The sequence below is a fragment of the Belonocnema kinseyi genome, chromosome 2, assembly GCF_010883055.1.
Source record: "Belonocnema kinseyi isolate 2016_QV_RU_SX_M_011 chromosome 2, B_treatae_v1, whole genome shotgun sequence".
Classification (NCBI taxonomy): domain Eukaryota; kingdom Metazoa; phylum Arthropoda; class Insecta; order Hymenoptera; family Cynipidae; genus Belonocnema; species Belonocnema kinseyi.
The window spans coordinates 67251561-67265013 of record NC_046658.1 but is presented as its reverse complement, the minus strand read 5'-3'; the positions used below and the strand labels follow the sequence as shown (position 1 = coordinate 67265013).

Below are 13453 nucleotides of genomic sequence, written 5' to 3'. Positions count from 1 at the left end.
TTAGAACAAACGTATAATTTTCCTAAAAATCAAGTTTTAAATTAAAATATCCATGATTTCGGAAATTTTTGTTCAAATCATTACATTTTTTCTCATTTCCCTTAAAAAGCAGCCTATTGCTTTATTTGCAATAAATTTGTTCAAAAACAAGCCTCAAGAACTATTTCTTTCTCTCCTTCTGAGTTTGGAACTTATTGAGGACAAAATTGAAAAATCAGCGTCTCAACATCGTCAGCCGATTGGCATCGATCATTTTGGTATTGTTTTCTCCAAGTCGGAAGCATTATTCGTAATCAACAGTGCGTAACTGTCTTTGATGGAACATAACAGTTTGCCCGCGAAGATATTTGATCTTATTCTTGTCACATTGTTCGTCAAAGGAGGAACTTTTCAAGTATCCTCAATTGAGCGTACACGGGTAACTTTTTTGAATGTGTGGATTCTATTTTAGTTTTTTTAGTCTTACGACAAACAATAGGCAAAATTATACTCGAAGGCACCTGTGTTATTCAATGCAATATAGCTGTCAGTTCACAAACTTACAGTTGATTCGCTGATGTACCCAAAAGACGGAAGATTTTTAATTTTCCATCTAATAAAAATACATGAAATCCTAACGAGTATTTTTATATATGTACGAAAGGAAATACTCTTGAAATTTACAAAGGCTACGGTATTATCAGTTTGTGCTTTCGTTATGTTTTGTTCTTTTGTTCGTTATTTTGGCTGTTACGAGTGAAGAAATGAGACGCTAGATCATAATAAAATGGGTTGCGATCTAATAGCAAAACCTAGATGCTTAAAATTCTAGGCGATTTTCACGCAATTATCGAGAATCGACTGGATCGATCCGATTTGCCGATTTAACGTGCAAGCAACACTTGAAAAATGATACACCGATCGAAATCACGATGGCCTAATTTTTTAAAAAATAATTGTCACTTAATCGTGTTTTCTTTTCCAGATCTGAGTTTGATAGAAATGAAAGCTATTTAAATATTTGTGCTTTTTAATCTGTTGGCTACCAGCGCCATAATTAATTAACATCTGCCTCTTTATGGTGAGTAACTTTTTCACTCTTTCGTCGAATCGCAAACTGGTTCTTCTCCCTTTTTTGTCAACTCACTTGGCAGGAGATCACTTTTATACATCAGAAGAGTACAGTACTGATATATTAGAAGAATCCTAATATATCAGAAGAAGCTTTTTTAGTAGTCGGTAGCAACACTTTACGTAAATATAAATAGAGCTAATTCCCGTATGAGGACAATAGTTGACAAATGCCCACTTGTTCTGAATTAAAGTGAGGCTATCGTCTAGGGAGAAAACATGGAAGCTGGAATTATTCCTTTTGATTAGATATTAGTTTTCTTACCTCCTAGAGATAATACTTAATTTTTTAGTACAATAAAAAATTCGAATTCTAATTGTTTCTTTTTTTTAGAACTTAATTTGCGTTTCAGCATCTAATTTTTGACAACCTTTGAAATGTTAGAAAATGAGAAAATTTGCCCGGATTTTATCTTATTTTTCGGACGAATTAAAGAATTTAATCGCGTCCTCATTGCTCAAAGGAACTACGCATCCAGTCACAGCAAGGCCTAATTATTCTCGATTATTTTGGGTTCTGTGCGTTCATTGGAGGAGTAGGCGGTTCTCGCCTGCCTATTATACGAACTCCGTTTTGTAATTAGTTACATTAGAGTGAACGGAATCCTGTAACATGGATTTTGGCAAAACACTGAGTATTTGCAAAAATTGGGTCTTACTGGTATTAAAATATAGGCGAGCTTTCTGGAGCTCGCATCGCAAAGAAACATTCAGAATTGATTATTTCGATGGAGTCACGTGAAGTGGATTATTATCGTAGCGACGATTAAGCTGAATGAGATGTTTAAATGATTCGTTCCTCCGCAGAATTTGATTTCCATTTCTTCGGGATGGTAGTTGATGCATTTCGCTGGTCTGCGACGATATAAGCGTTCTCTGCGGGCACTGCATGCTCCGGGTTCTATTAAGACTTCGATAGGTCTAATACTGAGCTTTTTACTTAGGCAAGGACAGAGTGTGTCCACCACCAAAAGTATTAGATTCGTGTGTCGAATTTTCTGGACGCTGAAAGGCCTATGAACAAATATTTTGCGCTTCAGAGACAAAGAGTTAAGATTTTACCTTGGTTTTTGTAATAATAACAAAATATTCTTTTAGTTTAAAAGTAGTCATCAGTGTTCATCAGATATTTTATGCACTGATCGGTAAAATGTGTCCTACTCGTTAGTGACCCGCAAAAAAGTTTGTTTGACAATAAAATTATTGTATGCTTAACTCAAAATAAGTTTACTCTAATTTTAATATGTGTGCAAGTCGTGGAATACTCCGGTTAAACTCTTAAAAAATACCAATTAACAATTTTTAACATAATTACTATATACTGATGTATTTAGAATAAATGTAGTAAGTTAAGATTAAATAAATTTAATAAATAAATAAGAATTTAAATAAACAATAAACTTCCACTTATTTGAATGGCCCTAAAACGTACACGACCAATTATTTGAACGCTGGAGGGGCCACCACCTCTACCGTGAGTCGCCAGGTCATTTTTGTGAAGCGACGTTCATTGGCCACCTCGACCTTTTATCGGTGCGTCCCCTGCAAGCAACTTTTTCAACTGAACATGTGCCGGAAAAGCGCGGGTCTATTTGAAATCAATTAATACTGTTAATAATAATACAGAGAAATATACCCGAATCTCAGATTCACGGTTTAGTAATTCGTAGAACTGCTGGCTCACGCAGTTTCTCAGCTCAAATACCAAGACACGGTTGCGATTCTCGCTTGAAAAACACCAGGAGCGGAAAGGCACAGTGCGCGGGAACTAACTCGAGTATATTACGAAATATTATACACTACAATTGGAAACGGCATCGTGATTTTGTTGATGTAAGACGTGACAGATATGACATTTCCATGAAACAGTACAATTTGCCAATTAAAATCAATATAACAGAATCAAATACTTCGCGAAATACAGTAGACTCTACGACACTTCTTGCTAAGAGATTTCTCGTTTCCCGATTTCCCCTTCGTTGGCTCGCCCCCGCTCCTTGCCTCATTTCACTCACAAACATGCGCTGCTGACTGCGCCGCATGCTGCTCGACTCTCGACAATTCTAGAGCGGAACTTTACGTTTAGGTTTGGGCGGCTTTATATCGGCTCGTGTGATCTTTTGTGCTTCACAGTGGAATTTTTAATATTGTCGCTCACTCGTAATTGTTGGAAACTATAAATTCATGATGTAAAGGTGAGTCTAAATATTAAAATACTCCGCACAAGGCGGCATACCTTTTGTTTTCTCAAACTGTTTACCAAATACCTTAATCTATGTTGTGACATTTTTTAAAATAGAATTTCAATGGAGCCGCCAACAAAAACACGTAAAAAAAGTGAATGGCTCACTGCTCACTTTTTAAATTCGAATTCGTAACTTCCAAAACATTTTCCTTCTCCAGAAATAATAATAAATTCGATAAGTTTCACTGAAACTTCTACAGTTGAAAATCTAACTGAAAAATGAGAATTTTCGATATTTAGAATGCCCCCTAAAAAGATTTTCGTTCCGGCGCCACTGAAGGCAAGGTTTCGTTTCACCGAACATACTTGACAAAGCTGTACGGCGCTTGAGAGCATTTGCATTCGCGCGCGCGTCACGTGACTTTCGCGTGTCGCAGGAGAGAGGGTAGTCTGACACTTCGTGTTCGCTTCCCCTACAGCCCCGAAAACGAGAAGTATCGTAGAGTCTACTGTAGTAAGTTTTGTAGCATGACGCCGCAGTCATGCTAGGGTAGGTGAAATGTTAGGAAGATTAGCATAGTTCTTGACATAGAAGTGCAGGCAACTTTTTGTAGAAATTATTCTAAACGTAAAAGTAAGTTATAAAGGTCTGAATAGTAATATTTTCAAGTTTAGAATTCATTTGGGCAATTCTATTTCGTCCTTTTATAGGTTGAATATATCTGCCAGTTTCACGTAATATAAGAAAATGTCTGAAATTTAAGGTTAAAGTACCCGATCTGATACATTAACCTGAAGTTTTGCATATTTTATTTTATTTCGTGGCACTGAAAGGTCGTCAATCGATAAAAGAATGGAACGTGTCTGAGAAAATACATTCTACATTTGACAAATATTACTATTCGTATATTTATGACTTATATTTACATTTAGAATATTTTCTCGCATCAGTTGTATGCATTCCCATGACGTTATGCTAAAATACTCGATTCAAACCAACTAGGGCTTCTTGCTCTTCGGGTCTCTTTTTTAATTGATCGGTCACTGGCGCCGGCGTAACCGTACAGCTCGTACAGGGATTGTGGTGGGAGGTGTCAAGTTCAAATAGGTGCGTGTAGGGGCGTTTGCCATGCATTTTGTGAATGGTCATTTACAGCGTTCTTTTTTGTAAGCGCACAAATATGTACAAAAAACTCATATGAAATATGTAACTTTCTAGAATAAATCACTGAAGAGGGCTCATAATATGGAGCCGAAACGTCCCCGAAGCTACAAAACTAAAAACTTGTATTATTACGCGGGGTCTCAAAAAGCCACGAACAATTTAATATTTACCTTACAACGTTTTTTTTTAAACTAATCTTTTTTTAACATGTTTTCGCATTTTTTTCTTATTAGCTCTAGAACTGTTTCAGCTATCGCATAAGTAAGGTGGTCGTGCAATCAGCGCTAAAAAAGTGAATCGAAACCATGTCTTTTTATTTGTTAAACAACGTCCTAATCTGCTTATGTTTATTAAAAAAAAATACCCTACCGAAAATTCCTATATAGGATCCTACACAGGATCCTATATGTTTCACCTATAGGTGCCACTTATAGGAAATGACATAGGATCCTATATAGGTGCCTGTATATTGTATAGGACACTCCTTAATAAGGTACCTAACCAATGGTACCTAACTAATGGCACCTCATAGTACCCAATGGTACATATGTCTCTGGGTGCTCCTGGAGGACCAACAAAACTTCTGCGCAGCCGTAGGTGCCATGGAATACTACTGCGCTTCTGGATATGGTCCCATATAGAAATATATGCAGGATCTTATATAGGATCCTATATAGGTTACTATATAGGAAACTATATAGGAATTTTCAGTAGGGTAACAATTGAGGAATACTAAAAAAATTGATGTTTATGTAAAAAATGAATGTCGGAATTGAATTTTGCGTACAAAATTGTTACGAAAATAACACGTTCTATTTTAAATACACATTGGCTACATTTTGTTATCTAGTGTTATCTGAACTAAAATTGTTGAAGAGACACGTAAAAGAAAGAAACTTTTGAAATGAGGTTCTATAAGGGTTACTCTTAGATTACCAGAGGTCAAAAATAAGATTTGATTTTTCAGATAGCGCATAATAAAAATTACTTTGTATTTTTATAAGGACTTTGTCCTGTCAAAGAAATCCAAAAAGTCTGAGAGCTTTCATCATTTTTTGTAGCCAGTAATTGGAATATTTAGAAGGACCTTTACGATTTCTATATTAAATATAATTGTCTGATTATGTATTAAGTACAAAAAACAGATAACTATCTTTTGAAACTGTATGAAAGGGATCAAGATAATTTACCTTTCGCATCCTGACTGGTGACAATTCGTTAGTTTTCCTTTTAATGGATTACTTTGTCCACTCGTATTGAGTCTTTCGGGTTGCAAAATGTAGAGATCCGTTCTTTTTTCACACGCACGTAATTTATGATATTGTGTGGAAGTACTATGCGTTGCTGGAGATGATGCTGGAAGTGGTGTAACTGCGGGATATGCAGGGAATCGTTCGCCGTGTGGAATTGTTTCTTCTTTCATATCTGATGGATTGACACCGTTATCTGCAAAAGCTGAATAGAAAATATGTAGTCATATTACTATAAAAATTGTACCATTTTGAAAAAAATACATTTTTTTGTTTATTTACATTCTTCAAAATCTGCGAATGCCAAAACCGGTTTCCAAAGTTCTTGTAAATGTAGGTTCAAAGTTAACGACCAAAGCATGCCTCCCAATGTGGCTATCGTTTTCAAAATTGATTGAGAAACTCCTCGATGTGCTGCGGATACTTGTGATGTCTGTGGCGAACATGCCCCTTGGTAATCTACTATAGTTACTTTCCTATAAACCAAAAATATGATTTAAAATACATGCTTAAATTTTAAGTATGATAAAATAGAATTAATTGTCATAAATTGAAATATAAATGAAAAACAAGGCGACGAGTCAGTAGCCCAAATAACTCTTATGCAAAATATTAAATACAGAATTTTTCTGATTTATCCAATTTTAAGAATGAGCTTTTAATTGATATAAAACGCTCATAATCAGAAAAAATCGAAAATAGCTATATCAGCTTTGAAAAAGTAATGATAAAAAAACGCCAAAGAGGAATAATGAATAGACATCCATTTTGGCTTTCGTACAATTTAATTTAATTTTAATTTTTATCTTAATCGGCTTTAAGTAATCATTAACTTTAAAATAATAATATTATATAAATAATAAAGTTCATTTGGAATTTTATATCGTTACAAGATGATCTTAAAAGACATTCTGGAATTCTGATCCCTACTCATGTGTTCCATTTTCAACATTGATTCACTTTGTAGATATTTACAATTTAAAATTTGCCAACTTGTATAATTTTGAACGTTTGTAGCTTAAACTCATAACTTTTTAATCATCTTCTTAAATTATCTTAAATTTTGTTTAATAGTTCAATTTCGAAGATTTACAATTGGCAACACTTCAATTTTAAAGATGTACCAATAAACAAATCTTTAGGTTGAATTCTCAATCATCCAAATTCTTTTAAAATATTCATTATTGTAGCATTTTTAATTTTAAAACTTAAAACTAAAATAATTTGTTATTTGATGGTTTAAGAATTAAAAACTCTTTAATTTTAAAGATTTTAAAATAAAAATTCTTAAATTTGGATGATCTAGATTCTAGAAGATCAATAGTCAAGTGTTTAATTTTAAACCATCCAAACTAAAGAAGTTTTGAATAAAAATCATCAAAATTGCCGCATTTTAAATAGTAAAATTAAAAACTGACATAATCTATAACTGTAAAGTTAAAAAATTGAAAACTTTTCAATTCTAAAGATTTACAGTTCAAGTTTCTATACAATTTTTGAGAGTTAACAGTTAAAACTTTTTAATTTGAAAGATGTAAGAATAAAAATTCTGCAAATATTGATTATTCTGAAGATGATAAGTCGAATGGTTAATCCTAGATCTTCCAAATTACAAAAATTAAAAACTCTTGAATTTTGAAAATATCTAATTGCAAATTCTTCAGTTTCAACGATTTATATTTTGAAGGTATGTAATTTCGAACTTTTTTTAAATAATTCAATTTAAAAGATTTATAATTGAAAAATCTTCAATGTTTAAGATGTATAAATACACATTATTAAATTCGGATGAATTCAAAAACAAAAAATAAGTTTTGAATTCTAAATGATCCAATTTGAAAAAATTTTGAATGTAAAGCATGAAAATTGAAGAATTTTGAATGGTAAAATTTAAAATATGCATGATTTTTAATCATAAATTAAAAAATTAAAAACTTTTGAATAATTTTTTATTGTAAATTTAAATAATATAAACTCTTAAATTTTAAAGTTCTGCAATTATGAAGAATCACATTTGAAATTTCTTGAATTTGAAAATATATCAAACTTTTAATTCTAAATCTTCCACATTATTATATGTATAAAAATATTTAATGAATTTAACGAATTCTTTCAAGATATTGGTTCAAACAAAATTTTAATTGTTTAACAAATATTTGTTTAATAGAAGAAAAAAAGTTTGATTCGAACACGCCATTTCTCAAGTCAAACAAATTTATTCTAATTTAAAAAATTCTTTCTTTGATAAAAGGCCAAATAAATGCTTGTTTAATTCAAACAAACCTTTTTGTTACTGTAGAAAATGATGCAATTTGGAAAGTCTTTTTTGGAATCCTTATATTTTGAAGATTACAAATGGAATTTTATTCAATTTTATAGATTTTAATTGAAGGTTCTTCAAGTGCGAAAAGTAAAAACGACAACGCTGATTTGTTTTGTAGACACACTTATAATTTTTACATATATAAACTTCCGTATTAAAAAAAAGAACTGTTAAATTTAATCAGTTTTTTAAAAAGAACTTCCTCAACGTTGATTCTAACAAACAAAAAACACGAGAATTCAATATTCTAATTTTTCTAATTCAAATTAAAGAAATTCTAATCAATTCAAAAAACGTCAAGGGGAAACAGAATATTATATAAGATGCCAAACTGGTGTATGCTAATAAACTATCAAGCTGGGTGATGGAAAAAGAATCAAGAGACAAGCACGCGATAAATGAGCGGAAATAAGATCTTCAATCTGAACAAAGTTAAATAATAGATTTGAAGACTGCCATAATCATATTAATATTTATATCTTTTCCTTTTCTTAATGATTTTATAATAATAAAATTGATCGAATGTTTACAAAAATAGTACCTGAATATTTTGTCCTGTACGAGAGAATCCATAATGGTTCCATCTATTTCACCAAAGAATTTTCCGGTATGTTCGTGTTTTTCACTGATTATGATAAAACCATTATTGTCCAAAATGTAACAATCTAACTCTTCAGATGCACAAGTCTTTTTGCAACTGGTTGTTCCAGCACACTGAAAAGGAAAAAGGCATATGAGGTATTTAAAGTCATTTCCGAATTATTCCTGCTTCTTTTCAGATAAGTTTTTTAAAAAATTTTAATGGCTTGGGATTTTCAAAGACCTTTTCATAGATATCCATGTCTGCATTATAGAGTTTTATTTTACATAAAGCCAAATTCTTACCGTTGACGTGATATTAACAAAATGTGACGCCAAAGAGGAATGATGAAACTGCAATCCCACTACCGCTGCCGGCGCTTTATTTTGTCGTCCTTTATTTTCAACAAATATAGCATGCGTCGCAGTGACGAGAGGTTTAGGATTTTCAGCTGTAGAAAAAAATAACAATGACGTCACATCACAAAACAAAATATTACAGGCTTAAAAAGTACAGTTAATAACTCCCATAGAAAGCTAAATAGTACATTAGGATTAATAAAATTATAATATTTGGTGTACAAACCAGCATTGAATGGTACACTAAAAACGAAACTCTCATCTTCAACTGCATGTTGATCCACAGCTCTTTTATACCAAGTCATGTCCATCGCTCGTCTGTTTGTCTCAGCAAAATTCCTGTTTAAAAAAGTTTTATGAACTTAATAAGATATTAAATAAAGAATATAAAAATTTACCTTCGAATTAGAATTTAATTATGAAAGTTCTCAGTTTTTCTACAACTTAGTATTTCGTATTGATAATTAGATAAATGAAAAATACAGGGCTGCCAAAAATTCACCTAAGTCACTTTTAGTTAGTTTTGCTAAGCCAAAAGGTCACTTTAATTACATTTCTCCATCTCATTTTAGATTTTATCTTAAGAAAAAAAATGTAAATAAATTATAGTGTGAAAATGTTATTCAATAATAAAATTTAAATAATTTTAATTTTTGATTTTCTAGTTTTATATTTCCTATTGTAAAGCACCACACTAAATCTGAAGATACAAATTTGATCTGCAAGTGAATTATCCAAGAATGTAGTATTTTGTTTCTTTATATTGGTTACGGCATGATTAAAAAAATTAATTAGATAACTATAATAATACTTACTGTTACATAAACTTACTTATATCACATAAATTTATTAAATTACTTAATTTTTATATATAGATTTTATTTTGAGAATAAAAACGAATAGAATAATGTCACATTGATTATGTACATTATGAAATAAATTAAGACACCAATTCTACAACATAAAATTGAATTAAATCAAATTAGACCTATTCAACAGTCTTGAAACTTTTATTTAAAATTTAGAAAAGAAATTTTATTGTGAAATAATTGAAGGAAATTGTGTAATGGTTGTAGCTATTTTTTCAACTTTTTATGTTTAAATATTAAAATTTTCGATTCGAAATTCGAAACTATTTGTTTACCTTTGTTCGTTCGTTTTGTTCATTTTCGCAGATGATTAAATCGTAGGTTGAAAAATAAACAAAAAATCCATAATTTAAAGTATGTGTACATCAGGTCTTTATTTTATCACCCTAAAAATTTGTCGTTGGCCCCGAGCCTTTTTCTACCAAAATATCAATTTTCAAAATAGCACAAAAAATTGCTTTTTCGAGGTTTGATTAAACGGACTAATGACTAAGTTGCAGTTACCTTAATATTAACAACTTTAATTTTTCAGGGGACAAAATGAGGTCCTGATTTACATGTAATATTTAAAATTGGAATTTTTTCATTCTTCTCCCTACGAGTTATTCAATCGCGAAAATGAACAAAACCTCAGGTGTAGAATTTAAAAATGAAAATTGTCTTATTTTAGCTTAAAAGCCGTGAAAAATCTGACAAAAAATTAATCTTACGGTGTAAGTTTTAATTTAAAAAACTAAACGCAACGTTTTTAATAAGGCTATGGCAGTGCTGCAAATGGCTGCATTTTAGTTATTGTCAAATCAAAATTTTCTTTCATTATTTCCCAATAACATAAATGTAAAATTTGTCTGTACTTTTGCATTTTGCAAATTAAATTTATAAATAAATATAAGATAATTTAGTAAATTTATGTGATAATTAAATTGAAAAAATTGAGTATTATTATAGTTAAGTATCCGAATTTTTCAAAATTAGGACGCTACTCACTTGGGCCAAATAAAATAGAATATCCTTATTCAGTTTGTAATTAAATTAATTATAAAATTTCTTTAAACATTATTTGTAAATTTTATTCTAACAATTGTGACCATAGTATTCACTTCCAAATTCAGCTATAGCATTTCATCGCATCTTGTAAAATGCAAGTCGATAAACTAAAAGTGCAATTGAATTGAAATTTTTGCGTAGATAAGAGTCCCCTTTTTAGCCTAAATTTGTCGCTTTTCCACTTTTTAAAAGTACATGAGTCTGTGGCAGCTCTGAAAATCTTTTTTTGCCTGAAATTTGTATGTGGTTTTTTCAAATTTTCTGCAACAAATATCTATTTTTATTAATTTTTTTAGAAGAATTTCAAATATTATTAAATATATAATTACGGTTCTTCGACAGGTTCCCCATTTGTTTGATGTTCATGCCATCGGAAAAGTCCACTTCTAGTTGCAATAAAGCTTCTGGCGATACCGAATCTTCCCTTTCCTTGGCTGAAAACATATCTAAAGTTACACTTGAATTCTTTGCAATATTTTCATACAATTATTTTTTAACTATTTTTGTCCTTCTATTAAAAAAATATTTAAATGTTTCAATTTAAAATGTAAAGAGAACTACATCCCAGGCGGAAAAATGATACATAGTGGGAAATACTATTTATAATTTTTTCCACCATTTGTAAACGAAATATAATTTTTCAGCCTGGTACCGATTATAATTTCACATATTTATCCCTTTTTTAATTTTCATATTAAAGCTGTTCTACACTCCTGTTGAATACAGACTTATTATTTATATACAAATAAATTACTTTCGCAGGATAAGAGATGCAAGTTCGGCTCTGAATTAATTATCATTTTGTTTTACTAAAAACAAGATTGTCACACGAACTATCTATATCTCCATGGTAAATAAAGTTATTTTAGGATGACATTTGTTACGCAGACTATTTATAGTAGGGATGAAAGGCTTCACAATCACATTAGAATTCTGTTAAAATGGTATTATACAAATTCATTGAACAACAGCACAATAAAAATCTGTCTTATTTGGTAAATTGGATTCAAAAGTTGATTTGATCATTCCACAATACTCACCATTTTAAACCTGAATAAAAATTTGTATTAAATATGTAGAATCCCATCTACTAAATAAGTTGTTTTTTTTGACTTCTCAAATAAATATCCATCAGAAAATTTTAATTCAAGTTTTTGATTATGTAAGGTGCTTTTGTTAAAGGAATATTTTCATATAGGTCACACGTAATGAGACATATCCTGTTTCTTTCATTGTATCTATTTTTATAATTTTTACATATGTTGTGAAAATGTAATTAGAATAAATATAGGTATTTTAAATATTTTAATAATATTTGTAGATATTTTTTGTATAAAATAGATTTCAGAGAATATGTCTTACTGTACCAGAAGCTTACATGATTAATGATAGAATTATTATCGACGAGAGTAATAGATGATATCGTTATAGTGAACGTATTACCGTGCAATACTTGCGAGTGAGTTTTAAACAGAATAGCTGTGCATAATTATTACCTTTGCAGAACAGCCATCAGTATGGCAATTGGGCTGGCGGTGAAGACACACAATAATAATATAATAAAATATACACCAAAATATAACAGTGTAAATAAAAGGGACCATGTGCATATAGTGCAATGTGTCAAAAAACAGTAAAATTGGTAGATCTTTTTTTCTTGTATATTCTTTAAAATTAGTTTTTTTTTGTTTTTGGAAAAGCGGATAAATGTCAAATGTCTATTAGTCGCTCATTATTTGGATTTATAGGATATTAAAAATTATAAATAAAATAACTATGGAAGTCTAAGAATTGGAAAGGATGTTTAAATTTAGTCGTTGAAGAAAGAAATAAGAGTCAGCTTTAAAATGCAATTTGGGTTCAAAAAAGCCATTCAAAGCATTTCAAATTTTTAACTCTTCTAATATCTATACGCAAGATAGGAATTTTCTGTTAATATTCAAAAAGAAATTTCTCCTACTGTATACGGTTAATGAATTTAAAATGAAGTCTACTAATTTATTATCTAAATTATTTTCGTTTTAATCAATATTCAAGAATAATTAAAAAATAGATCTTTAACAAAAAATATCAGGTGATAAGATAGCGAAACTAGCAGTGCTTTGGATTTTTTCCCATTTTCACTGTGTCGAAAATTGAAAAGGTGCTAAGTGACTAAAATAAAACTAGGAAAGTGCTTTGTGCATTACTGGTGCTCAGGTTTGTTTTCGTTTGTCTTACGGGCGTGCCACAATTTTTCATTTTTGTCTTTCCTGATGACTTACCTTAAATTATCCTCTTTGTGTAAAGATTTTTCACTTTTCTTTTCAAAATCCTGAGTTACTTTAGCATCCAGTACTAAAGACTGTACGAGCGTTTTATCACCTGAAAAATGTATAGTAAAATATACATATTATTTGCTTTTTATTCAAATAACCAATGGTTTATGTTGAAATAACTACTTTTAAATCAATTTATAAAGATATACAGTCTGTCAAGTTAAAGCGTGGGTGGCTTTACTCGCAGTCGGTAAGGTGTATCGACATGATTTTGGTGTCAAAATATTAAGACGAGCTCCCTCTTTCA

General features: G+C 30.6%; 1 protein-coding gene across 1 annotated transcript in view; it reads right to left on the bottom strand.

Annotated features, from left to right (window-relative positions):
- Positions 1–1434: 1434 nt before the first annotated feature.
- LOC117168208 (voltage-dependent calcium channel subunit alpha-2/delta-3) overlaps positions 1435–13453 on the bottom strand; it is a 30352-nt gene continuing 18333 nt past the window's right edge. The window contains exons 16-24 of the mRNA XM_033353685.1: positions 13153–13252; positions 12385–12417; positions 11218–11322; positions 9199–9311; positions 8919–9064; positions 8575–8747; positions 5993–6186; positions 5651–5915; positions 1435–2124 (exon numbers count right to left, since the gene is read on the bottom strand). Coding sequence (XP_033209576.1) covers positions 1845–2124; positions 5651–5915; positions 5993–6186; positions 8575–8747; positions 8919–9064; positions 9199–9311; positions 11218–11322; positions 12385–12417; positions 13153–13252 — 1409 coding nt within the window. The 3' untranslated portion in view covers positions 1435–1844. The remainder of the gene's footprint in view (positions 2125–5650; positions 5916–5992; positions 6187–8574; positions 8748–8918; positions 9065–9198; positions 9312–11217; positions 11323–12384; positions 12418–13152; positions 13253–13453) is intronic.